This window comes from Sturnus vulgaris, chromosome 15 (genome assembly GCF_052056855.1).
Source record: "Sturnus vulgaris isolate bStuVul1 chromosome 15, bStuVul1.hap1, whole genome shotgun sequence".
Lineage (NCBI taxonomy): Eukaryota > Metazoa > Chordata > Aves > Passeriformes > Sturnidae > Sturnus > Sturnus vulgaris.
This window is the reverse complement of record NC_142257.1, coordinates 20,019,107-20,045,847: the sequence shown is the minus strand read 5'-3', so window position 1 is coordinate 20,045,847 and position 26,741 is coordinate 20,019,107. Positions and strand designations below refer to the sequence as shown.

The window sequence follows — 26,741 nt, the reverse complement described above, 5'->3', positions numbered from 1 at the left end:
GGATATTCCCGGGGAATTCCGGGGGGATATTCCCGGGGAATTCCGGGGGATTTTCTCCGGGATTCCGGGGGGATTTTCCAGGGTTTCAGCGAGGAATTTCCCGGGGAATTCCCGGTGGATTTTTCCAGGGGATTCCGGGTGGATTTTCTCGGGGATTCCGGGGGGATTTTCCCGAGTATTCCGGGGGGAATTTTTCGGGGAGTCCGGAGGGATTTCCGGGGTATCCGGGGGTGATTTTACGAGGAATTCCGGGGGGATTTTCCCGAGTGTTCCGGGGGGATTTCCTCGGGGATTACGGGATGATTTTCTCGGGCAATTCCGGGGGATGTTCTCGGGTATTCCGGGGCCATTATCTCGGTGATTCCGGGGAGATTTTCTCGGGGATTCCGAGATTATTTTCCCGGGGAATTCATGGGGATTTTCCCGGGGATTCCGGGGGGATATTCGCGGGGATTCCGGGGGATTTTCATGGGGATTCCGGGGTATTTTCTCCTGGATTCCGGGGAATTTTCCGTGGATTCCTGGGGGATTTTGCCGAGTATTTCGGGAGAATTTTCTCGGGGATTCCGGGGTGATTTTCCCGGGAAATTCGGGGGATTTTTTCGGGGAGTCCGGAGGATTTTCCCGGGGATTCCGGGGGGATTTTACGAGGAATTCCGGGGGGTTTTCTCGGCGATACCGGGGGGATATTCTCGGGGATTCCGGGATGATTTTCCCGGGGAATTCCAGGGGATTATTCCGGCGATTCCGGGGGGATTTTCTCGGGGATTCCGGGGGATTATCCCGGGGAATTCTAGGGGATTTTCTCGGGATTCCGGGGGATTTTCCGGGAATTCCGGGGGATTTTCTCGGGGAGTCCGGGGAGATTTGCCCGGGGATTCCGAGGGATTTTCAGGGAATCCGGGGGGATTTTCTCGGGGATTCAGGGGGGTTTTTCTCGGGGATTCAGGGGGGATTTTCCAGGGGATTCCGGGGGATTTTCTCGCGTATTCCGGGACATTTTCCTGGAGATTCCAGGGGATTTTATCGGGGATTCCGGGGGGATTATCCAGGGGATTCCGGGGGGTTTTTCCAGGGGATTCCGGCATATTTTCCCGAGTATTACGGGCGAATTTTCTCGGGGATTCCGGGGAGATTTTCTTGGGGATTCCGGGGGGGGCTTTCACAGGGATTTCTGGGGGATTTCGCGTGGATTCCGGGGGGATTTTCTCGCGGATTCCGGGGGCTATTTTCCCGGGGATTCCGGGGGAAATTTCTCGGGGAGTCCGGGGGGATTTTCTAGGGGAATTCCGGGGGATTTTCTCGGGGATTCTGGGGGGGATTTTCCCGGCGATTCCGGGTTGATTTTCCCGGGGACTCCGGGGGATTTTCTCGGGGATTTCTGGAGGATTTTCCGGGGATTCCGGCGGATTTTCTCGTGGATTCCGGGAGGATTTTCTCTTGGATTCCGGGAGGATTTTCCCGGGGAATTCCGAGGGATTTTCAGGGGAATCCGGGGGATTTCTCGGGGATTCAGGGGGGATTTTCCACGGGATTCCGGGGAGATTTTCTCACGTATTCCGGGGCATTTTCCTGGAGATTCCAGGGGGATTTTATCGGGGATTCCGGGGGGATTATCCAGGGGATTCCGGGGGGATATTGCAGAGGATTCCGGGGGGATTTTCCCGGCGAATTCCGGGGGGATTTTCTCGGGGATTCCTAGGGGATTTTCCAGTGGGATTCCGGGGTGATTATCCCGGGGATTTCCTGGGGGATTTTTCCCGGGATTCCGGGGGATTTTCTCGGGGATTCCGGGTTGATTTTCCCGGGGAATTCCGAGGGATTTTCTCGGGGATTCCGGGGGAATCTTCCAGGGGATTCGGGGCGGATTTTCTCGGGGATTCCGGGGAGATTATCCCGGGGATTTCGGGGAGATTTTCTGGGGGATTCCTGGGGGGATTTTCTCGGGGATAGCGGACGGATTATCACGGGGATTCCGGGATGAGTTTCTCGGGGAATTCAGGGGGATTTTCCAGGGGATTCCGGGGGGATTTTCCGGGGAATTCCGGGGGATTTTCTCGGGGATTCCGGGGGGTTTTTCCCGGGGAATTCCCGGGGATTTTCTCTCGGATTTTTTCCGCCATTTTTTCAAGCATTTTTTCCCGCAATTTTCCTGGATTTTTCCCAAATTTTCCCCATTTCTCACTGATTATTTTCCCCATTTCTCAATGATTTTTGCCCCAATTTATCAAAGATTTTTTTTCCCCATTTCTCACTGATGTTTTTCCCCATTTTTCCCCCCATTTCTCACTGATTTTTATCCCCCATTTTTCAATGATTTTTCCCCATTTCTCTCTGATTTTTGCCCCATTTCACCATGATGTTTTCCCCCATTTCTCACTGATTTTTCCGTTGATTTTTCATGGATTTTTCCACCCCATTTTTCGTGGATTTTTTTCCCCATTTTTCCCCATTTCTCACTGATTTTTTCCGCCATTTTCATTGATTTTTTCCCGCCATTTTTCATGGATGTTTCCCCCAATTTTCATGGATATTTCCCGATTTCCCCCCCCATTTCTCACTGATATTTGCCCCCATTTCTCTCTGAATTATTCCCCCCATTTTTCATGCATTTTCCCGCCCATTAATCACTGATTTTTTCCCCATTTCTCACCGACTTTTCCCCCCATTTCTCACTGATTTTTATCCCCCACTTCTGACTGATTTTTCCCAATTTTTCGTTGATCTTTTTCCCCATTCCTCACCGATTTTTCCCCCATTTCTCTCTGATTTTTCCATCATTTTTCATGGTTTTTCCCCCCATTTCTCACTGATTTTCCCCCCTTTCTCACTGATTTTATTAATGTTTGTATTTCTATTTCTATTTATGTTTATATTTATATTTATTATTATTGTTTTGCATGTTTATGTTTATGTTTTATGTTTATATTTATGTTTATATCTATGCAGGTTAACGTTTGTGCATGTTTATGTCTATGTTTATATTTATGCATATTTATTTTTATGCCGGCGAACGCGGGGCAGGCGTTTTATGTAAACGCCTATCCGCCGGGGTGCTAGAGAGGCCGCCATCTTGAGTGTGTCCGCACTCTCAAAATGGCGCTCGGGCGGCACCCGGCTGACCTGCCAAAAATGGCGGCAGAAAGGGCGGGAAAAAATCAGGACCCCGGTGTGTAGGCATAAGATGCCTGATTACATCGCCGACGCCGATCCGCTCGCCGACAATTTTCCCGGATGTTTCAGAGCGTGCCGACAACGGCCGCGCGGTCCGCGGTGCCGCGGGCGTGAGGGCGCCGGCGGGCGCGGGCAGGCGTTTTATGTAAACGCCTATCCGCCGGGGTCCTAGAGAGGCCGCCATCTTGAGTGTGTCGGGACTCTCAAAATGGCGGCTCGGGCGGCACCCCGGCTGACCTGCCAAAAATGGCGGCAGAAAGGGCGGGAAAAAATCAGGACCCCGGTGTGTAGGCATAAGATGCCTGATTACATCGCCGACGCCGATCCGCTCGCCGCCAATTTTCCCGGATGTTTCAGAGCGTGCCGACAACGGCCGCGCGGTCCCCGGTGCCGCGGGCGTGAGGGCGCCGGCGGGGCGTGGGACAGGCGCTTTATGTAGACGCCTATCCGCCGGGGTCCTAGACAGGCCGCCATCTTGAGTGTGTCCGCACTCTCAAAATGGCGGCTCGGGAGGCACTCCGGCTGACCTGCCAAAAATGGCGGCAGAAAGGGCGGGAAAAAATCAGGACCCCGGTGTGTAGGCATAAGATGCCTGATTACATCGCCGACGCCGATCCGCTCGCCGACAATTTTCCCGACGTGTCAGAGCGTGCCGACAACGCCGCGCGGTCCGCGGTGCCGCGGGCGTGAGGGCGCCGGCGGGGCGCGGGCAGGCGTTTTATGTAGACCCCTATCCGCCGGGGTCCTAGAGAGGCCGCCATCTTGAGCGCTGCCGCAGGGCTGGGTCCCGGCCCGCGGGCCCTTCCGCCATCCTGAGAGGGGCACCGTGCAGTACCCGCCTGTGTCCACACGGCGGCAGCACTGCCGCCCAACTCAGCCCGGCACTGCCGCCCTGTCAGGGACAGCCAGAGAAGGGAGAGAGTTCCAAGCACCAGAGTCCCCACCCGTCATAAAATCCTCTCAATGAACGCCCCAAAAAAACCCCGACCCAAACTAAAAATGCCCTGCCCTCTGACCAAATGAAAAAAAAAAACCTTTTTATATATAAATCATCTATTTTTTAATATTTAATTTCTAGTCATAATCTAGACATATTTCATATATTCAATTTAATTGCTATTCTATTTATTCATATATACAATATTATTTTATTATTCATTTATACATAGATTTATATTACTAATGTTATTTCTATTTTATCTATATCCATCTATATTTGGAGGTTCATAGTTTTTAATATTATTTCTTTAAAAGCTCTGCCTCTAACCAAATAGAAACAAAAAACTCGATTATTTTAAATTATATTTGAATATATTTTTCTATTTAGTTTTCATATTTATATCTGTAGATTTATATGTCTATATTGTGTATTCTATATTTATATACTATTTAATGTAGTTTTTTACTAGTATATTAATATACTAGATAGCTATTTACATTCTATTATAACATACTATTTAATAGAACATATTAAATCGATAAATTATTTATATTACATACTACATACATGTATTTTATATTTATATTTATTTCTATAGATTTTATACTTACATATATATATGCATATATAGTTATAATCATTTTATGTCAGTATCTATTTTTGCATATTTGTATATTTTTGCCTATATTATTTTCAAAAAACCCTCCTCTAACCAAATAAAAACCAATAAAACATTCCTTTTAAAGTCTGAATATTTATATATTTCTATTTTCATAACATAATATAATGTAATGTAATATATTTATATATTGGTTTCTTATATTTGCTTCTATATTTTTATTCTTTATCTTTTCTATTTACAGTATCTATAAAAAAACCCTACCTCTATCCAAACACAAGCCAATAAAACATTCCTTTTAGACTATATTTAGCTATTTTTTAAGGTTCTGTTTTTCATGCATTCTACACCCACCCCTCCCTCTCAATGTTCTGGCACCCACCATGACCCCCCGCCATGCCCGACTCACCTGCTCCTCCAGCGCAGCCCGGCTCCCTCTCCCAGGGACCTTGGGGTGCCCCAAACCACGTCGGAGCCCCCCTCAGCCTTTTTTCCTCACCCCAAAGAAGGCACAGAACGACTCCTTTAATGAAGTTGTTTTAACAATTGTAAGGCTAGAGCTTTTGGTATCCACTGCTTGCCATCCCTTGTAAACCAATTTTTTTCTTCTTTCTTCTGCAGCTTAATAAACCTCTTTTTTTCCCCATAGTTTTCCAAATGCATGTATTACCGCATATGCATATTTAGAATCAGTAAATATATTTAATGTCTTGTCCTGCTATAATTCACAGGCTCTCACAAGCGTGTGCAGCTCTGCTGTCTGAGCTGACCAGGTGGCTGGTAACCTCCCCCCTTCCTTTAATTGCTTTCCATTCACGATAGAGTATCCTGTAAATCATGAAGAATGGGGGGAAAAATCAGTGAGAAATGGGGAAAAAAATCCTGAAGAATGGGGGGAAAAATCAGTGAGAAATGGGGAAAAGTGGGGAAAAAATCCGTTAGAAATGGGTGGGGAAATTCCATGAAAAATGGCGAAAGAAATCAGTGAGAAATGGGGAAAAATGGGTAAAAATCAGTGCGAAATGGGGGGGGGGGGGGGGGGGGGGGGGGGGAATCAATGAGAAATCGGGGAAAAACATAAGTAAGAAACGGGGGGGAAAGTCCATGAAAAATGGGGAAAAATCAGTGGAAATGGGGATAAATCTGGAATAAAATCCATGAAAAATGGGGGAAAATATCAGTGAGAAATGGGGGAAAATGGGGAAAAAGTCTGTGAGAAATGGGGAAAAATCAGTGAAAAACGGGGGGAAAACTCCATGAAGAATGGGGAAAAAAATCAGTGAGAAATGGGGAAAAAAATCCTGAAAAATGGGGGAAAATATCAGTGAGAAATGGGAAAAAATGGGGAAAAAAATCATTGATAAATCGGGGGAAAAATCAGTGTGAAAGGGGGGAAAAATCGGGATCGGGGGACGTGGACCGGGACTGGGATCGGGGGACCGGGACGGGGAAATGGGACAGGGACCGGGATCGCGGACGGGGACCTGGGACAGGGACCGGAACCGGGATCGGGGACGGGGACTGGAGACAGGGACCGGGACCGGGATTGGGGACTGGGACCAGGACCGTGATCGGGTTCCGGGACGGGGAACTGGGACTGGGACCAGGATCGGGGACCGGAACCGGGGACTGGGACCGGGACCAGGACTGGGGACGGGGACTGGGACAGTGACCGGGACTGCAATCGGCACCGCCCCCCCGAACCGCTCCCGGACCGCTCCCCGGGCTACCCCGGCACGGCGACCGGGAACGCCCCCGGCACGGCGACCGGGAACGCCCCCGGCACCCGCCCCCCGGTGCCGCCCCCGGCACGTGCCCCGGCACCGCCCCGGGTAGCGCCCCCGGCACCGCCCCCGGGGCGGGCCGCCGAACGCACGCGATTGACGCGCGGGGGGCGGGACGGCGCGGGGCGGTGACGCGCTTCATGCCAGGAGCAGGGCCCGGGTTGCGACGAAGACTGGAGCGGGCCGACCCGATACCGCGCGGGGCCGCGGGCCCGGCGGAGCCCGGCCCGCTGGGTAGGGGCCGCCAATGGCACCGGGGCTTCTGCTTCGGCTTCTGTCCGTGTCGGCGGGGAGGCCCCAGCCAGCGGTACCCCTCTCCCTCGGCGACACGGGCGTGGAACTCGGCATCGGGCGCTGCATCGCCGCGGACAGCAGGGGCGCACGGGTACCGATACTGCCATGGGGCCCGGCGCTGCTCTCCTGCTCCGCCGCCAGGCGGCGCTGCGCTGCCGTCCTGCCGCGCCTCCGGGCACGCTCGGTTTCCTCGGGACCCCGGGCCCCGCCTGTCCCGCCGCTGCGGAGGCGGGGGATGCTTTATGGACTGCCCGAGCTGGCAGTGCCGGGTCTGGGGCGTTGGGGCGCGCCTTGGGGGGCTGCGGGTGCGCTCGTTTCCTCTTCTGCATGGCCTTCTGTGTGAGCATCTCTCGTTGCGACCTGCTCTTGGGAGAGTCAAACCCCTCCTCCTAAGTGGTCTCAGGAGCCTGGCAGGGTGAGTTTTGTTTCACAGGGGAAAGGGCCACTGGTCGTGTCCAGAGACCTGTGCACCCAGCCAGGTTTCTGCCTGATAAAATTCCAAATGGATGAGGATTTCTCCCAGCCCCAAGCTGCCCCCACCTGTAACCCTGGCTGCCTTTGGGGTGCCCCAAAGCCTCCTCTGTGCAGATCTCAGGAACCCTGGGAGGGGTGAGCAATGTTGCACAGGGAAAAACCCCACAGATTTTATCTCCGGGCCTGGGGCCAGGAGCAGGCATTTGCGTGCTATAATTCCAGAAGGAGCACGGTGTCTCCCAGACCCAAGCCGCATCAGCTGTGACCCAGCTGCTCTTGGAGTGCCAAAAGCCTCCTCGTAGCTGATCTCAGGAACCCTGGAAAGGGTGAGTTTGGTTTTCACAGGGAAAAGGCCTCAGTTTGTGTCCAGAGATCAAATAAGGGACTCTGCTTTTCCTCTAGTTCTCCTTCCTGTTTTCACCTGGGCTACAAGGATGGGCATGGCCTGTATTTCTCATATCAAAGTGATGTTACTAAATTTGTCCAGAAGTTCTGATTGTTATTTTTTATTAGTAGTAGTAATTTTCTGATAGAAAACACTCTCATTTTGCCTTTCCCACGTTGTTTCCAGGTGCTGCCCAGGATGGACATCTGTGGTCTCAGACCGTGATTCCCGAGGAGCAAGGAAAGCCTTTTCCTCACCTGCACAGTTCAGGAGGATGGGACAGAATTGGTGTGGCCTGACAAGGCAGGAAAAGCTGTCTGTGTTCTGGAGTGCCTTGAAAGCTTTCTCCGTCAGGTTTGGAAGGGGTTTCTCTTGGGATTTCTTGTGATGCAGCACCACGGGTATCCCTTTGTGCCAAGTCCAGTGCTAAAGGATTGAAGAACTGACAAGTGGGGTCTGGGATGAAAATGGCCTCTAATTAAAATTAAGCAAAGAATACAATAAGAGAAATGAGCATCCTTTTAATGTCTGAAATAGTTAGGAATAAAAATGCTGGAAAAGGGCACTCTGAATTGGTGTCACTTGTCATGATAAAACCCCAGAGTGAGGAATCAGAGCAGAAGTTGAGAGCTGGAATCCTTCTGCAGTCGACTTAATTTTCTTTTCCTCCTCTCTTTCAGGACAGGAAGAATCACGACTCTCCTGGCATCTTTGCCAAGAGCTGTGGTGTTTGATCAGCCAAAGCCCAGAGGCTTCAGCACCAGAGGTCTGAGCCTGGAGGGCTCCTGGTGCTGCCCGTGCTGTGGGCTATGTCAGAGGATGCAGGGTTCCTCTTTGCCTCCCTGCTGGGATTAACTGCCATGGGAATGTGGGATCTGGGTGAAACTCCAGCTCTCCTGGTGTTCAGGGGAGCAAGGTCTGAGGGACTCCTCTCTGGGGATGTGCGGTGAAGGACTGAATAGTGTGGAAGGAGAGTATTTATAAACTGTATCACTGTTTCTCCCAAAATTGGGGTGGAGCGGTGATGGGGGCGGTTGGGTTTGGTCTGGGCCGGTTATTCTTTGTGCAATTTTTAAATTCTCTTGTATGATTTACTGTCCGGTATCTTTCTAACAAAAGCTGACATAAATTTAGATTAAGGATTAGAACTTGGCTCCATTCATTGCAAACATTTGACAAGGCTGGAGGACTGGGGTGGTGACTGCTCTCAGGAAAGGTTACTTATTAATACTGTGTCAGATTTCCCGCAGTGACTGTCAGGCCTGCATGGCTGTGAGTTCGTGCTCTTCTCACTGGGGAAATAAGTTCAGCAAAATTAGAAATGTTAGAAAAATCCAGCCAAAAATTCCACCTCTGTACCCCCTAAGTTTTCCCAGTTTTTCCCAGCTAGGAGCTGCACAGAAGTCAGGCAGGGGAAGTGACAACAGGGAACAGCTGAAAAATTCAAAGGCACAAAGAGGAAAGGGGAAAGGTTTCAGAAAACAATTCTATGGTCTAAGAATAATTTCTGATTCCCTACTGAGAAGAACACGAACTCACAGCCATTCAGGCCTGACAGTCCCCTGCAGTGAGAGCTCAGCACACATCCACAGAGGCAAGTCCAGCATCTTAAATGAAAAAATAAAAATAAAAACCAGGAGAAAAAGGTGATTTCTTTTGCTTCAGAGTTATTTCAAGTTCTTAAAGCCCAAGCAACATTTGCTCTTGATTTTGGTTGGGTGAATCATGAGCAGTGGGCACGGGTCATGCCATTCATTGAGCAGAAAACCCGGGGTCATTTAGAGGGGACACAAGAACTGTTTGTGTAGCGACCTCGGGCTGCAGAGGGGCAGGAGAAAGGCCAAGGGAGCTCCCTGGGGCCACCAGGGCCTGTGGGGAACAGAATGGACGCTTGGATGACCAGTGGAGGTGAGGAGTGGATCTGAGTTCATCTACAGGGAAATAAGGAGGGGATACTCTGGAGTGAAAAGCTGAGGTGATGAGTTCACCCACCTGGGCACGAGTTGTGTTTGCACAAAGTGGGACCAGAGGTGAAGGTCAATCCAAAGTCGATCCTGCTTGACCTCTGAATTCCAGGATAAGTTTTACAAGCTGCCAAATGAGGGAGTAAAAATACACAAAAATGAAACCGAGAGCATTCATGAGGTTCCTGGGAGTCCATTACACTGTTGTCATAGAATTCTTAATGAGTTTTGAGCTTTTAATGACAACAATTCAGTACTTTCTTTGGATTATTCACTGTGTAGGATTTGGGGTTTATCTGGATTTTAAAGGCGTCGTGGTGGCCCTGACACTGCTCAGGAGCTGGTAGGAAAAGCAGGGTCAGAGCTCCTGGCAGGCACAGGGTGTTTTTCCCAGAGTGGACTGTGGAGGAATTGTTTGGGCCTTGGATTGTCCCTCTGGGTGATGCCAGTTGCTGTGATTTGTGTAATTCCATACATTTAACTCCCAATACTTGCCAGCCCAGGAGCTTGAGCTGACAGGGCAGCACACAGATTGTTCTCTGTGCTGTGCCCCGATTTGGGGTTGGCTGTCAGCTTTGCTAGCTCCCGTGAATTATGCCCATAGCCCCGAATTCCCTGCTCAATTCCCACTGCCATAACCTCACAGCGCCTCATGGAGTGGGGATATACTGTGGCAGGAAGCTCAGCAGCATCGGCACAGGGACAGGTGTATATTCCAAAGAATTTGCTGTTTCAAACCCTCATCCCCCAGCCCCGCCGATGTCCCTGGGGGGCACTTGACAGAGTTACCTGGATTTCAGCTGATTTCACCCCCCCGAGCTCGGGCTCCAGGTGATCTTTTCAAGCAGGAGAAGGCAGGGGCCGGAGGCGCTCGTGGCCCGTGCCGAGGCAGTCCCTGGGGCCACGAGAGGACATCTCTCCCTGCAGAATTTCAGTTCTTTCCAGAGCCTCAGCAGTGACAGAGGACAAAGAGGAAGATGAGGAGGAGGAAGAAGGGGGAGAGGGTTTGAGAGGAGGGGAAGCCCAAATCCGTGCTGTGTGCGGAGCTCCGACAGCACGCTGCAGCCCGCAGCTCAGTGTGAGCACGGGGCAGAGGAGGCGATTTCTGGGCATTCAATCACCCTGAGGCGGGCCCGGCACCGCCCCTGCAGCACCGTCCCCAGCACAGCTCGGTACCGCTCCGGGATCACCCGGCCCCGCCCCCGGTGCCGCCCGGGACCACTGGGGACCGCCCCTAAAGCACCGCCCCGGCCCCGCCCGGTCCCGTCCCCGGGACCTCCGTGCCCCGCCTCGCCAAGCCCCGGCTCCGCCCCGAGCCTGCCCGGGCTGCGCCGGGACCATCGCTGGCGGCCCCGCCCCTCTTCCCCGGGCCGAAGCGGGCTGAAGGAGATGTCCGCACGATTGGAAACGCCGCCGAAAATCGCACCCGTGGGATCGGTGTCGGCGTCGTGCGCAGGCATCCCACTAGAGCGAGCGGGCTCCTTGCTGTGCCACCCTCCTTTTGCAGCCAGAGTTAGAAGGTCGGGGAGCGACACCCGAGCCGCCATCTTGGGAGAGGCAGGCGCGCAGTACCGCGCTCTGCCCACAGGGTGGCGCTTGGGAGACAGGCAAGGGATGGAATCAAGGAGTGTCCCAATCCTTGAGGAAATCCCCCGGAATGAACGCCCCAAAAAACCCCGACCAGAACTGAGAAACCTCCTGCCTCTGTATGAGTGCAAAGGGTGTGCAAGGAGTGTGCAAATAGTGTGCATTAGCAATCGATCGGCAGGCATTGGAAAGCGATCGCCGATCTAATCGATCGGCAGGCATTAGCAATCGCTCGCCGATCTAATCGATCGGCAGGCGCGATCAATCGATCGCCGATCTAATCGATCGGCAGGCGCGATCAATCGATCGCCGATCTAATCGATCGGCAGGCATTAGCAATCGATCGCCGATCTAATCGATCGGCAGGCATTAGCAATCGATCGCCGATCTAATCGATCGGCAGGCGCGATCAATCGATCGCCGATCTGATCAATCGGCAGGCGCGATCAATCGATCGCCGATATGATCGATCGGCAGGCATAAGCAATCGATCACCGATCTGATTTTTCCTGCCATTTTTCATTGATTTTTTTCCCCATTTCTCACTGATATTTACGGCCCATTTTTCATGCATTTTTCCCCCATTTCTCACTGATTTTTTTTCCCCGCAATTTTCGTGGATTTTTTTCCCCGCAATTTTCGTGGATTTTTTCCCAAATTTTCCCCATTTCTCACTATTTTTTTTTCCCCCATTTCTCAATGATTTTTTTTTCCCAATTTATCAAAGATTTTTTCCCTATTTCTCACCGATTTTTTTCCCCATTTCTCACTGATTTTTTCCACCCATTTCTCATGGATTTTTTCCCCATTTCTCTCTGATTTTTTCCCCATTTCACTTTGATGTTTTCCCCATTTCTCTCTGAATTTTTCCCCCCATTTTTCATGCATTTTCCCGCCCATTAATCACTGATTTTCTCCCCATTTATCACTGATTTTTGCCCCCATTCCTCTCTGATTTTTCCTCCCATTTTTCATGCATTTTCCCCCCCATTTCTCACTGATTTTTTCCCCCATTTTCCCCCCATTTCTCACTGATTTTTACCCCCCATTTCTCACTCGTTTTTTCCCCATTTCTCACTGATTTTCCCCCCATTTTTCATGGATTTTTCCCCCTATTTTTCGTGGATTTTTTCCCGATTTTTCCCCGTCTCTCACAGATTTTTCCCCCCATTTCTCATGGATGTTTCCACCAATTTTCATGGATATTTCCCGATTTCCCCCCCCCCATTTCTCACTGATTTTTGGCCCCATTTCTCTCTAAATTTGCCCCCCATTTTTCCTGCATTTCCCCCCCCATTTCTGATTTTTGCCCCAATTTTTCATGCATTTTTTCCCGATTTTTCTCCATTTCTCACTGATTTTTTTCCCCATTTCTCAATGATTTTTTCCCCATTTCTCACTGATATTTACGGCCCATTTCTGACTGATTTTTCCCCATTTCTCACTGATTTTTTCCCCATTTTTTCATGCGTTTTTCCCCCATTTCTCACTGATTTTTTTCCCCGCAATTTTCGTGGATTTTTCCCAAATTTTCCCCATTTCTCACTGATTTTTTTCCCCATTTCTCAATGATTTTTGCCCCAATTTATCAAAGATTTTTTTCCCCATTTCTCACTGATGTTTTTCCCCATTTTCCCCCCATTTCTCACTGATTTTTACCCCCCATATCTCAATGATTTTTCCCCATTTCTCTCTGATTTTTTCCCCATTTCACCATGATGTTTTCCCCCCATTTCTCACTGATTTTTTCCCCCATTTTTCATTGATTTTTTCCACCCATTTTTCGTGGATTTTTTCCCCATTTCCCCCAGATTTTATCTCCATTTTTGCCCCCCATTTTTCTCGGTTTTGCCCATTTTTTCCCGGATTTTTTCCCATTTTCCTCCGGATTTTCTCCCATTTTTCCCCCCATTTTTATTCCCGTTTTTCCCCACCTGCTCGATCATGTGCCACACTTTCCTCTGCTGGCTCTTCAGCATGTCGTCCAGGTGATGAATTTTCTCCCTCAGCATCGCCACCTCCTTCTCCAGCTGGGATGAGCTGGGGAAAAAAAAACCAAAAAAAACGGGAAAACTCTCCGGGAATGGCCTCAAAAAAATATCGGGAATGCCCCCAAAAAATCCTGGAATTTATGTCCCATAAGCAGACTGGGAATGGTCACCAAAAAAAGTTAAAAAATAAAATTTTAAAAAAAGAATTAAGATTAAAAAGGGAATGTTCAGCTCAAAAAATCTGGGAATGCCCCCCCAAGAAAAATCCTGGAATTTATGTCCCAAAACCAGCCTGGGATTGGTCACATAAAAAAAAATAATTAAAAAATAAAATTTAAATAAATTTAAAAATTTTTTTTAAAAAAAGGAATGTACAATTCAAAAAAAATTCTGGAATTTCTAGCCCCAAACTAGCCTGGGAATGGTCACATTAAAAAAAGCAATTAAAAATAAAATTGAAAAAATAAAATAAAAAAGAATTTTTTTTTTAAAAAGGGAATGTTCAGTTAAAAAAATCTGGGAATGCCCCCCCCCAAAAAAATCCTGGAATTTTCTACCTCAAAACCAGCCCAGGAATAGTCACATAAAAAAAAAAAAAAAAATCCCCAAAAGATCCTGGAATTTCTGCTCCAGAATCAGCCTGGGAATGGTCACATCCAAAAAAAAAAAAAAATTCTCCTTCCCAGAATTTCAACATTCCTGGGAATTCAGCATTCCTGAATTCCGGCATTCCCAGATTTCAGAATCCCCCACATTTCAGGATTCCTGGGATTTCAGCATTCCCAAATTCCTGAATTCCCATTCCCTGATTTCCACATTCCCAAATTCTGGCATTCCCAGGATTCCCATTCCCGAATTTTGGCATTCCCAGATGTCAGAATCCTTGGATTTCAGGATTCCCAAATTTCAGCATTCCTGGGATTTTGGCATTCCCAGGATTCTCATTCCCAGATTTCTCCATTCCCAGGATTTTGGCATTAGGTTCCCATCATTCGTTTCCATCATTCATTCCCATCATTCCCATCATTCATTCCCATCATTCATTCCCATCATTCATTCCCATCATTCATTCATTCCCGGCATTCCCATCATTCCCCTCATTCCCAGAATTCCCACCATTCATTCCCATTCATTCCCACCATTCATTCCCACCATTAATTCCCGTCATTCCCATCATCACCTCTGTGCTGTGCCCAGATTTGGGGTTGGCTGTCAGCTTTGCTAGCTCCCGTGAATTATGCCCATAGCCCCGAATTCCCTGCTCAATTCCCACTGCCATAACCTCACAGCGCCTCATGGAGTGGGGATATACTGTGGCAGGAAGCTCAGCAGCATCGGCACAGGGACAGGTGTATATTCCAAAGAATTTGCTGTTTCAAACCCTCATCCCCCAGCCCCGCCGATGTCCCTGGGGGGCACTTGACAGAGTTACCTGGATTTCAGCTGATTTCACCCCCCCGAGCTCGGGCTCCAGGTGATCTTTTCAAGCAGGAGAAGGCAGGGGCCGGAGGCGCTCGTGGCCCGTGCCGAGGCAGTCCCTGGGGCGACGAGAGGACATCTCTCCCTGCAGAATTTCAGTTCTTTCCAGAGCCTCAGCAGTGGCCTCTGCAAGTTCTTTTCCCTCAGGAAAGGGATGCACATCCCTGTCTTCAGTGCACCTCCAGTGGGAACCACCTGCAAAACCTTTCCATCCCTTCTGCACTTCCAGCTGGCTCCCTGAAAAACTCCCACCTTCATCTAAACAAAACTTCATCCCACCCAAACCTTTGATTTTAAGGCATCTCTGCGGGCTGTTGGTTGGGATTTAATGTCTGTGAGAGAAGAGTGCCTTGGCTTTAAGGCTGCTGCTGGATGATGGCCTCAGGCTGGAAGGGAAGGGATTCGGGGAGGCCGGGACATACCTGGCAGCTGCGTGGGAGCTCTGGGAGGTCAGAACCGGGAATCGCTGGCTGAGCTCCTCTGCAGGCGGCCCGTGCTGCCATCCCCAGGAAATGCCAGCTGTTCACTGGGGGACTCTTGGGCTGTCGGTGGCCTCTGTCCGGGCTGAAGCATCTCCGGGTGCCTGTTCAGAGCAGCCCCTGGCCCAGGAGCTGCGGGCAGCCCTTGAGCCGTGTCCGTGCCAGCGCTGGCCGGGTGCCCCAGCGCCCATCCCCGGGATGTGCGCTCGGCACAGGCGGGACACCGCAGGCACAGCCCCTCCCCTGCAGAGCCCAAGGACAAGAGGTGCTGGTTGCCTTTTGGGGGCTCCTGGCCTCCCCCTGCCCTGCATTCCCAGCCAGCTGAGACACACAGAAGCACCAAGGAACGTTGCTGGCAGCGAGCGGGAGACACCGAGGCCTCTGTGCACCTCTGGGCCACCAAAGCAGCCCCAGCTGACATCATTTTGGCCTGGCAGTATTCACCTGCAGGAAATGTCCCATTTACTTGAGAGTCAGATTTTAGGATCTCTCTCTCTCAACCCCACTATATCCTCAATACATCCTGTGATCTGGAAGTAAAGAGAAAAATTCTCAGTCGAATTTTTTAAAAAAGAGGTTTTACCATTGAAGAGCTTTTTTGAGTTGCAAAACAAGGGGGAGGGGGAGCATCTCACCTGCAGGTGTTGGAGAAGCAGCCTGGGGGGAACCTTACCCGGCCCCTCCTGCCCACGGGTGCTCCAGCCCCGCTCGTTCCACAGGGAGCGGCGGGCAGGAGCCCCACGGGTGGGCGGGCACGGGGAAGGGGGAACCAGGCGCTGCTCTCCGCTGAAGGGTGCAACGAGTGTGCAAACGAGTGTGCAAATGCAAAGAATGTTTGGGTTTTTTTGAGGTAAAATGATGCACCAGAAAGCCTCCCTGGACAGTGTTCCACTCCTCTTTGCCTGAGAAGAAGGAGGTGAGCGACGGCGTGGGAAGAGGAGGGGCGGGAGGCAGGGCGGGAGTGCGCGTGTGAGGCGGGGATAAGGAGCAGGCGGGCGCTTCCAGTTGAGCGGAACAGAGAGTCGTGAGTCTCACAGCAGGGTGAGCTATTTGACAAAGCCCTGAGTTTTGTTTCAGGAATGTAAGTTTTCCTGTGAAGCGGTTCACTGCTCCCTGAGTGAAAGGTGTATCGCTGCTCCCCGAAGAGCAAAGCTGTTTGCTGCTCCTGGTCCCTCCGTAAAGGCGGTGCTCTGTTGTCGCCGCTCTGAGGTGATGGCTGGCTCCAGATCGCTTTGTCAGAGACAAGGCTGATCAAGAAATTTAACGGGGAGCAGCTGGATGTGAGCAGAAGCCTGAGGTAAGTCTTGTGACCGGGGCAAGCAAATCGTGCATCCGGGGGGTTGTTTAAAAACATCTGAGACAAGGCCAGCATGAATTAAACCTAAAGATGCTCTATTCTACCCAGTACTCAGATGGGGTTTGAGATGCCTCCGCTTTGATCTGGACGCAAACCCAAAAAAATGTCCCTTTATTCAGAGTATTCCAGACACGCAGCAGTAACTGATTGAACTAGAGAAGCCAGAGCTGTGGCTGTTGCTAGGGGATAACTCCCAGTACAGTACGGGGAGTGAGCATCGCACCGGCACGACGTGAAGCAGTGGGCGAAAAGTTAAATGTGGGGTTGCACAGAGAAGTGAGCCCGAGCCCCGCCGACTCCGGAAGGTGGCTGGCACATCCCTCTGTGCTGGGCAAATCACTATCGGAGCAGCGTCTAAACTGGTAGAATTAAAAAAAAGAAATATTTTTTTTTTCTTTTCCCCTGAGTGCAGTTTTGTTTTCCTACTTCTAGCAGGTTTTGTGAAGGAATGCTATGCAGCCTTGTACACGTGGCCGTGTAACTACAGTGTTGGTTAAAAAAAAAAAAAAAATAGTTATTTTCTGGTTTTGTCAGCCTGATGAGAGCAAAATTGACAATTCTGTTGAAATCCGCTGGAAAATACCACCAAGAAAAGGGTCTTTAATCAGCAGCGTCTTTTATTTCCAGCACCCAGTAACTCTAGCCGTCTCTTGCTGCATTCCCTGTGCCCAGCGTGGCAGCCCGCACAGCCTGCAGAGGCAAACCCCCTCTCCTCGCCTGGCTGGCTGAGGTGGTGTTGCTGTGCTTCGCACCTTCTCTCAGGGCATCGAGGCAGGCGTGTGCAATCCCGGCCAAGAGGATGACGGGGAGAGCTGTACCTTTAACTAAAAAGAGATGCGCATTGTTCCACTGCAATCCTCCCGGGTAGCCTCAGAGTAGCAAACGTCAGTGCAGAGCCTGGGGCTTGGTGCATGAGAGCAGAGTTCTGTGCACTGCACAACCAGTCACATCAACTTTGTAAAGGACTTGCTTTTTAATCTTACTGTTATTCCAGAACTTTGTAAGAGAGAAGAGGCTTTCTATCCATCTGAACCATGAGTGGCTGTTCAAAGAGATGCAAGCATGGGATTGCCAAATTTGCCCAGACTGTTTTTAAACTGATCACGGGCACTCTCAGCAAAGGTAAGGGAAACATTTTAGTTCATACCGTTCCTGTGTTCTGTTATGTATGTGGGGTGAATTCTGTAGGCTTGAGGGAGGTTTCTAATGAGGTTTATTATTTCTGATAAGGTTTATCTTCAGAGGTGTTCTGGTTTAATTCTGGGAATTGGCTGCTCTGAAAGAAGTTGCTGTGTGCAGTGACGATTGGAGTTGTGCCAGAAAGCTTTATGTAGTTGTTTCTACCTTGTGTCGTTTGTAACCTGTGTTTATCAATCTGCCCTGGCCGGCAACTGTAGTGAGTTATTTCAATGTGTTCAGAGGTGTGTTTGTGAAAACAATTGATGTGCAGCCTGAAAAAATTTAAAGACTTCCTAACTGTCAGTAACAGGTATTTCTCTATGTCATTTTATGCTTTACTGTCTCTGCTAATTTGAACCATGTGTGTACCTTACTTCAAGGTATAGGTCATTGCTTAGTGCATACATTTGAAATACCTCTTGCTTATCTAAGTTTTGCTTGTAACTTACACCCTTCGTACTTTTCCATGTGAAAATGAAAGAGTACCAAACTTATTTATGCTGTGCTCTTTACTAAAATCAACAACAAACAAAATAAACTCTTTCTTCTTCTTTGTAGTCTAGTAGTTCCTCTGTTGGTGCCCTCAGGTAAGTTATGTTATTTTTGTTGGCCGTTCCTCTCATGACATTTCTCAGCATACCTCTGGCAGCTAATTATGTGAGTGTCGGTGATCTCTGTGGACACTCCTGGCAACTGTAAATAATACTATACTTGAATGCTGCTTGCCTGTTGAAATGTGGTCAGATTAGGTAAAGGTCAGACTTCTCCAAATTCTGTGTGTTTGGTTGGAGGCAGAGGTGGTTTTGGGAATTGATAATAGGGTTTGAACTAAATTATTAGCAGAGATATTTGTAGAAGGCTGAAGAGTCTCTGTTGTGATGCAATTTTTTAAAATACAAAGTCAGGCTCTTTTTAATGTGGTCATAGTCAAAGAGTAAAAAAAGAAACACTTATTTTTCATATAAGTTTAAAATTCTTAGAGGTGTGTGGCTGTGTTGGCTGTGGAGCACATGCATATGCTCTAGTATGAATTTTAATGTTAAGTTGGTTTCTTAGGATAAACTAAAGCAGGCTTAGGTAACTTGAAATAAAAAATGCGAAAGTGCCAAGAACTGTGAAGAGCAGTTTGCTTTTGCAGAAACTGGGAACATTTATTCAATCTGTCTCTGTAGAAAAGAAATGTAGTTCTTAGACAGCTCTCTCATATTAACATTACTGGCTTGCAAAAGGAATCTGCACCAGAAAAATGTGTGTTTCACATTAAGAATATCAGACAGGTTGGTTGCTTTTAAAATCAAGGTTGGTTTAAAATTCCATCTGTGTGTATTTAATTTTTCTTCTGTATCATCCATATCTTGCCAAACACCAGCAGAGGAAAGAATAAATAATCATAAAAACATGTCATACAATAGAAGTGCAGATTTAGGTTATAATTCATGGTTAATGCCAAGATGCCTTTCTTACTATTAAAGAACACGTGAGAAAAACAAATTACTCGTCATGCTCAGAAGAAAAGGTAGAGGTGATGTCTGCAAGATCTTGCTTTCTACAGCATGTCAGTATGGTGAATTTCGTGTACTTTATTTGTGCTTTTGCTCATGAGATAATGGTATACAGGGTGTATGCTATTATAGTCACAAGTGATCAATGGTAAGGTTTGTGCCATCTGTTTGAGCTCCACTGAAGGCTAGAGGAAACTTGTGTTCTGGTCACATTTCCCCACATGTACACCTAGAGCAGTTCATCTAATGCACTGCTTTCAGGTAGCGCTTGTGTTTCTTGACATAAGAAATACAATAATAAAATGAGACTGCCACAGTTGCCTTTGCTTTGGCAATGGGATAGATGAAAATTTAAGTCTGACAATAGAATAGCACTGTATGAAGAGCTAGAAATTAAAGCATAAAATGTCCAAAACCTTTTTCTCCTGCCCCCTGCTGCCTTCGGAAATGTGCCAGCATTGCACTATCGTAGTGATTGCAGCCAATGCAATGGTTTTGTACACTTTTACCCATCGGTTTCCCATGCCAGTGTCCCACTTCAAGCTGTTCAGATGTGATAAGAGTGTCTTCCTAGGTTTCAAAGAATTTAAAACTCTGATAAATTTCCTTTTTTTCCCATTTAGCTTGTGTTTTGAACTGAGAGAACCTGATTCAGGAAGGAATAAATCACATGAATTAGTTTGTTGCGCAGACATCAAAGATCTGCTATAATTAGAATAAATATTTCCATATTGTTACCTATGAAAATCATAACTAGAAAGATAGCGATTAGAAAAAAATATTGCTCAAGATTGTTGAATTTTGAAAAAGTGTCGATATTTATTTGTATGTTCATCCCAGATCTTATTGTATAGTATTTCTTTTATTAAAAGTTCTGCACGTAAAGCCAAGAAATAGAAACTGTTGTATATCACTATTATTGGTTTTTTAAACTTACACCATATACATGCTTTTGCATATTCATGTACTATCACCTGTGTTTTTCATCCCACTCCTGCCACATTTCTTTCATGCTCTTTAATGTGAGGTTTTCTTTTATTCTAAATACCTTTTACAAGGAAAATCCTTTACTAGGAACAAGTTTCACTCTCTTCTTATGCTTGAGCCATTCTGTGGGGTTATTGCAGTTGGAGATACTCCACAGTTCAACTGGAATGTAATCCTTAGCTGTGCTCTATGCTATTATTAAAACAAGCAGAAGCCAATGGTTATTTGCAACAGTAAAATGAAATTGATTGCAGCTATGAAGTCCTTCCTTGTGCAGCAAGGTGTGAGGAGACTGCGCCCTCTCCCTGCAGTGGGCTGTAAGGGAAGAGGCACACCTGATACCACTGTGCAGCCTCCAGCCTGGTTGGTATGTCCTGATTTACATCTGCAACAAGTCTATAAGGCTGTAAGCCAAGAATTTCAAATCTGGTACTTCTGAAAGCTGGACTAGCAAATTTTGCCAGTTTCCTTCTTAATATTTTATTATTTGGAAAGTCTTAGTACCACAGCAGAGGTTTTTGCATCTGTGTGATAGAAAGCTTTGCAAAGTGAGATGTATACCTAGAAGAAAGTTTGCCTGGAGAAGTGTGCTCTATTGCAGCTGATATGAGCAGGATAACTCCCTTATTCTCCTTGGCTGGGATGGATGTTCAGTACCTCCAGAGAAGATTGTAGAAGAGGCTTCTGCAGCTATTACCACGTGATGGACAGTGGATGCACAGAGCACCTTCACCGAAGTTGCCTTTGTGAAGATTTTTGTGGGAAGTTAAGGTGTTCTTTTACATTACTCCGGTGTGTGAAATGGTGGTACATTCTCCATGGCCTGGAAGCAAGTAGGAATGGCAAGAATGAATTTGTAGAGGGTTTTCTATTGAGCAGAACTATTAAATAAGAAGCCCGTATGTGTGAAGATATTGCTAATACCATTAAAAACTTAGGAAGGAAGGACCTTTCTGGGTCACCAAAAATGAAGCTGGAATGAGGCCTCTTGGATTTCTATTAATGTGTTCTAATTATTAACACAAGGAAAGCCAGATTATTTTAGGAATCAACGCCTTCAAAATATTCCTTTGCAAAACCAGATAGTTTTCTGCAAATTAACTACTTTTCACCTTTGTTCCAGAACTTCCACTCTTTTAGTTGTGCTCTAAAGATGCTTGCCAAAGGCACTCATTTCTGATTTTTTGCTTCTCCCAATTCTATTCCACAGTGTAATTCATCTGGAACTGGTAATTTGTCTGGTTTTCATAGTTTTAATTGCCTAATTATCTGTTCCACTGCAGTGATAAAGTCTTCAAACATCTTGCTCTTCCCCCAGCCTCTCCCAGCATGCAAGAAAGTATTCTGAGTGTTTTACAGCTGTGTGGTCTGTTTTGATGCCTTGTGAATTTAAATCACAGTCTTCTAAGATGTTATGTGAGATGGTAAGAAATGGTCCCTCTTAGTCATACTCAGGCTCTGTCTCCTCTTAGGGGAAGTTAATCTTGTGCCTTTGGAGCATACTAGCACTGTATCAGGTTTGTCCTCATGACTCTAGCCTCTGAAAATGCAAGGGTAAGGCAAATGTTGCTAGATGCCCTAAAGACTCGGGAAGATTCAATTGTTCAAGTCATGCCAGAGTTCCTGCACCTGTGTAACATATAAAAAGATATTCTGATCCTCCTGTGGCAACATAGGCCCTCTTCACTCCTTGATTTAGGGCTACTGCCTTCAAGCTGAGGGAAGCTCTAGTTCAGAAGGAACTGATGCACCAGTTCTCTCTTTATTGCATTTTTCTGAGTGTTTTAAGTGTTATTTAATAAGGAAAGTGGTTACAGAATCATAATAATGTGCTTTTATGGAGTGGAGTTAGAGCTTGAGAGTGTTTACCAAATGGCCCTGAAAGGTGAGAGTTTTTATACATACAACGCTGTTAGAGGGGGGCGGCTGTTGCTCTGAGGGGCAGAATAACTGTTCAGCTACAGAAGAGTCTGGACCTACCGAAGCTTCACCATTCAGTACCTGATCTTAACTTTACCCCGTGAAACTCTTCATTTTTGTTGCATGATGCGCACTTTTGCGTGGCGTGACTAATTTTTGTTTTGCTCTTTAAAAATGCCAGCTTATCTAGTTACATTTTCTCCATAATGATCAACCTCTGAGCCAGTAAGCAAAGTACAACTCTGTTTGGCATGTTAAACGTTTGCATGCCTATGAAAAATGAACTGCAAATAAAACCTATCTCTTCTGGAAAAGCTATGCTGCTTAAAGAATCTGAATATAAGCACACGCATTGCACTTTGTGATCAAGAGCAAGATGAATTATAAGAATAGAGAGTGAGAGGAAGGGATAATGCTCTAGTCTCCCTTTTAAAACTCTCTAGAAACCTCTGCCTCTAAACTAATGTCTATGCAAACATACAGCTGGATGTGGCTGCTAGAAATTTATTAGAAACTTAATTATTTGCAATGGTGTAGCTCTGAAAGACATACTGACATATCATGACAATTAGAAAACAGAGGAGCTGTTTCCAAATAGGGGCTGATTCAGATAGGTCTGATAATTCATGCCCTTACTGACTGCTCTTCAGGATTTAGTAGTTGCCTCTGAGGCCAGAATCTCTTAATTCTCAAAAGCACCATATGATTGAGCAATAATTGTCTGGCAGTGTTTAAGAAATACAAGTTACAGAATGTTAAAGCAGTAGCTTTAATGTCCAGAGTAGCTCTTATTCCTTGAGCAGAGGACCGGTAGGATGCAGTGTATCTGAGAGTTTTACTTTCTGGTATTGCATAGTATTTTCTTCGTTTCAATTTTTTTTTCTATAAATGCCTATCAGAGGATGTATTACACTAAAATTACAGAAATACCTTGTTACAAATTGCACTGTAGTAATGTTAAAAAAGATTAGAAATGCAAGTGGAATAAAATAATATGATGTGGAAAGAGAAATTATGAAAATGACAGGCATCAACGTTTGCTTTAGTGAAAAGTGCATTTTTATTGGTTGATTAGCCTCATCATACATGGAACAGGTACCATTGTTGCTGATCTTTTCTTTTGAAGGAGGGCAAGGGAATTAGGAAGGTTAGAAGTCGCTTTTCCTTCTCTTGGTGATGTCTGAGCTCTTACAATTATTAAATCTTCCAATATGCTCTGCTACACTAAGACCAAAGTGTAGAAGTCCTGTGCATAAAGCACGGTCAGTAGGGCGTTCTTAAAAGAAATGTATTCCTTCAGAAAATGCAGAGGTGACCCTAGGGTAGCCATTTTGGGAGGAATAAAGCCACCTCACATAATAAATTCGTTCCTAAGCTTGTGTTGAGCATTTACTTGATGGATATTGGCAGTATATTCTGGCAAAGGCTCTTGAGTGTGGCATGTTAAAACGCCAGAGTAGAAACTGCCAGGAGCATTACATTACTTGGGCAATGTTGTCTTGTTCTCAGGCCAGCTAGTCTGCCCTGAAGTATACTGCAAGAATCTTTACTTGCAGATTAACCTTTTTAGCATGCTAAGACTTTCTGAAAATCTGCCTGGAATTAGAGGAGGTAAGAAGTAGAATCACAGAGCAGTTTGGGTTAGAAGTACCTTCAAGATCATCTCATTCCAACCCCTCTGCCTTGCGCTGAGACACCTTCCACTAGACCAAGTTGCTCCAAGTCCTGTCCAACCTGGCCCTGGACACTTCCAAGCATGGGACAGCCACAGCTGCTCGGGACAGCCTGTGCCAGGGCCTCCCGACCCTCAGAGGGAGGAATTTCTTCCCAATATCCCATCTTTCCAATATCCCACTGCTCTCTGGCAGTGGGAAGCCATTCCCACTTATCCTGTCACTTCAGGCACTTTTCCAACCCTGCCCTATCCAGCCCTCTGGGAGCCCCTTTAGATGCTGGAAGGGGATCTAAGTTCTCCCTTTTAAAGCTTCCTCTTCTCATGGCTGAACAACCCCAATGGTCTGACAAAGGGCAACTGCCTCCAGTCAATCCTTAGAGTTATTTTTCCTGTATTGGTGTATTTTTGTAACTTCAAGCCAGTTTTTATATTTGGAGTTAACACAGTTAACACTAAATACTATTTTATTTCTATTATCGCAATTGCCAAAAGTAATATATCGGAATTATTTTGTGTGGCTTCTGAGAAGTGAATAGTTTAGAGACCCTAAATTGTTAAAGTTTTTCCTCATTTCCTTATTAAAAAAAGCTCCCGCCGCCCCAAAAAAACCAACCAAAAAAAAAAACCCCAAAAAACAAAACAAAACAAACCCCAAAGAAATAAAAAAACGTAAATCAAAACCAATAAACTAACTAAATCCTCCCCTTGCCCCCTTCAGATCCCCTAAACCGAAAAATAAGCACAAAGTCCCAGTTACTCAGTTGGAAGGCATTTTGTTGTCAAGTGCCATGGGTTTATCCAATGAGTGAGGAATCTCTGAGGATGGACATCTTCTCAATTATATCTACCCTGTTGCTGCTTTGAGGACCAGGAAATAAAATAGCACAAGTTAGCAGGATGCTGAACTCCAAATGGTCAGAGGTAGTCAGAAGGCACCTGCTATTGCTTAGGTACAGCAAAGACATGCTGGTGACTCACAGGTGGCTTCTCAGCAAGTCAGTGTAGATTCCTCTTCAGCTCCTGTTGTTGCTGCCTCGTCAAAGTTGGAGAATATCTTATTGCAAGCTGATGGAATCTGAATCTTGCTAATCCAGAAAAGCAGCCTCTCTTAAAAAATGTTTGCAATTGTTTTCTTGGTGGTGCAGTTTGGGACTTCTTTTGGCCTAGGAGGAATGCTAGTTCCCTCAATAACAGAGCTGTAACTTTTGTTCTTTTTCATCTTCCAACAGAATCACCATGACCAAGTCTTATTTGGCATCAAGAAGAAAAACTGCTCTCAAGAGTGCACAGCACTTGAATAATAGGACTTTTAATAGTTTCAGGAAAACACTATTATTCATATAGATATATAAAGGACCTGTACAACTAAAGTATCCATCAGGGTATGAAAATCTATCCACACTCTTCCTGTGTTCCTTACGACTTCCAGTCAGCTCAAGCACTATTCCTGTGGTCTCAACATCAATGCTGGTGAAAATTATGTATAGTCAAACAGATTTCAAGGATTAATTTAATCTCCAGCTGCTTGTGCTGCTGCTTCCTTTCTGCTGGCAGTAGTTTTAATGCTTAATATATGCCTTGATCATCTACTGTGTCTTGAGAAAGCGAGTTATGTAACTGCAATGGTCACTGCTTGTATGGAAGCAATTCTCATAGGAAGTTGTGTGTTTTGCTGGATCTCAGAAAAACAGCATTTTCAATGAGCTTTATTGTAGACTTTATGGTATAATACAATAATAAAAAAACCAAACAAAATAAAAAAAAAAAACCAACCAAACAAAAACCTCCAAAGGCTATATTGCTTCTTGTGTGCTGCTGTAAGAAGCATAGAGTGTATTAAAACTTCAGTCTAGTGAATTATAGCTTCGGTACGTAAAAAAGAACAGAAAAATGGAGAGGCTCAAAAGAGTAATTCATCAGCCTCGTGCACTGGAAAAACACTTAGTTTTGAATTAAAGTGAAAGTGTGAAGGAAAAAGAATATCTGACTTTAAGATCTCAAAGATGTAGAAAATAACTAGCACTGTACACATGAGCAAAGCATTATTTAGAAATAAGAACAGCCTTCTGTGGTGTCTGTACATTTTGTTTTCTGCAATAGAATATTTGGCTTTTCACATTAACATCCCATTTCTTTTGGGCAAAAGAGGAAGCTGTGTTTGGCAAGAAACCAGAAACCTGGAGTTTCCCAATTTTTGTGTGATTTTTCCCTCTTCACAGCTGTTTTAACTTGGACTATTTCTTGTCCAAACAAGAAATTTTACTTTGCTAGAGGAAAGAATTTGTGTAAAGTTTTTCTTCAGGTACTTGCAATGGATATGAGTTGGAGGGAAATAACCATTTTTATATAACAATTGACTCACTTGATATTTGGGGGAGGTAAGTCTGGAGACACAGCTTGCACTCTGAATAAATTTTCATCTGCTACTAAGAGGGATAACTATAATTAAGGAGGTGAGGAGGATGTGGCTTTAGCGGTAGTCTTGGGAAGCCAAGGACAGATTTGAGAGCAGTTACTCCCAATCTTCATGTTTCATGCTGAGTTCTGAGCTCAGCAAGATCGTTAATTTCTGCTCTTCAAACCCAAGTCACTGACTGCTCAGTGAGTGGAGCCGTCGGGTCTGCCAGCAACCTTCAACCTCCATTGATCTCTGCTGAGCTGGGAGGGGAGCAAACTGAAAGTGGTAGGTTACCAATTTGCTGGACGGAGCATGAAGTAGTCATGAGCAAGTTCTACTGTGCAATCTGGAGACTATAAAACTGCTTAAAAATGAAATTTGGAGTAAAGTTTTCAAAAAGCCTATTCACAGCTAGCTTGTTCACCTCCTTTGTTACCAGTACAGTGCATTAGCTTCAACAATTTATCCCACCTGTAAGCTTACTTTTTCAGCTGTTACCACACTTCTGTCTCAGCTTTTTATGAACTAACGAATCAGGATCTCTTCCCCTTCC

The 26,741-nt window shown here is 46.5% G+C and overlaps 2 protein-coding genes and 1 long non-coding RNA gene across 3 annotated transcripts in view; 2 read left to right on the top strand and 1 right to left on the bottom strand.

The window, feature by feature from the left end:
• The first annotated feature begins 6,657 nt into the window (after positions 1 to 6,657).
• On the top strand, positions 6,658 to 9,320 carry LOC148222071 (uncharacterized). Its single transcript, XM_088173928.1, has 3 exons — positions 6,658 to 7,226; positions 7,857 to 8,024; positions 8,351 to 9,320. Exons 1-3 carry the CDS (start codon positions 6,658 to 6,660, stop codon positions 8,523 to 8,525), a joined length of 912 nt encoding a protein of 303 aa, XP_088030054.1. The 3' UTR covers positions 8,526 to 9,320.
• Positions 9,321 to 12,905: 3,585 nt separating this feature from the next.
• On the bottom strand, positions 12,906 to 15,666 carry LOC148222070 (uncharacterized). Its single transcript, XR_015807043.1, has 3 exons — positions 15,114 to 15,666; positions 14,645 to 15,023; positions 12,906 to 13,261 (listed from the first exon to the last, which is right to left on the bottom strand). It is a non-coding gene; the product is annotated as an uncharacterized LOC148222070 (long non-coding RNA).
• A 489-nt stretch (positions 15,667 to 16,155) lies between these two features.
• Positions 16,156 to 26,741, top strand: part of KCNIP1 (potassium voltage-gated channel interacting protein 1) — a 201,458-nt gene continuing 190,872 nt past the window's right edge. Inside the window, exons 1-2 of the mRNA XM_088173999.1 lie at positions 16,156 to 16,467; positions 17,522 to 17,649. Of these exons, the coding sequence (XP_088030125.1) occupies positions 17,562 to 17,649 (88 nt within the window). The 5' untranslated portion in view covers positions 16,156 to 16,467; positions 17,522 to 17,561. The remainder of the gene's footprint in view (positions 16,468 to 17,521; positions 17,650 to 26,741) is intronic.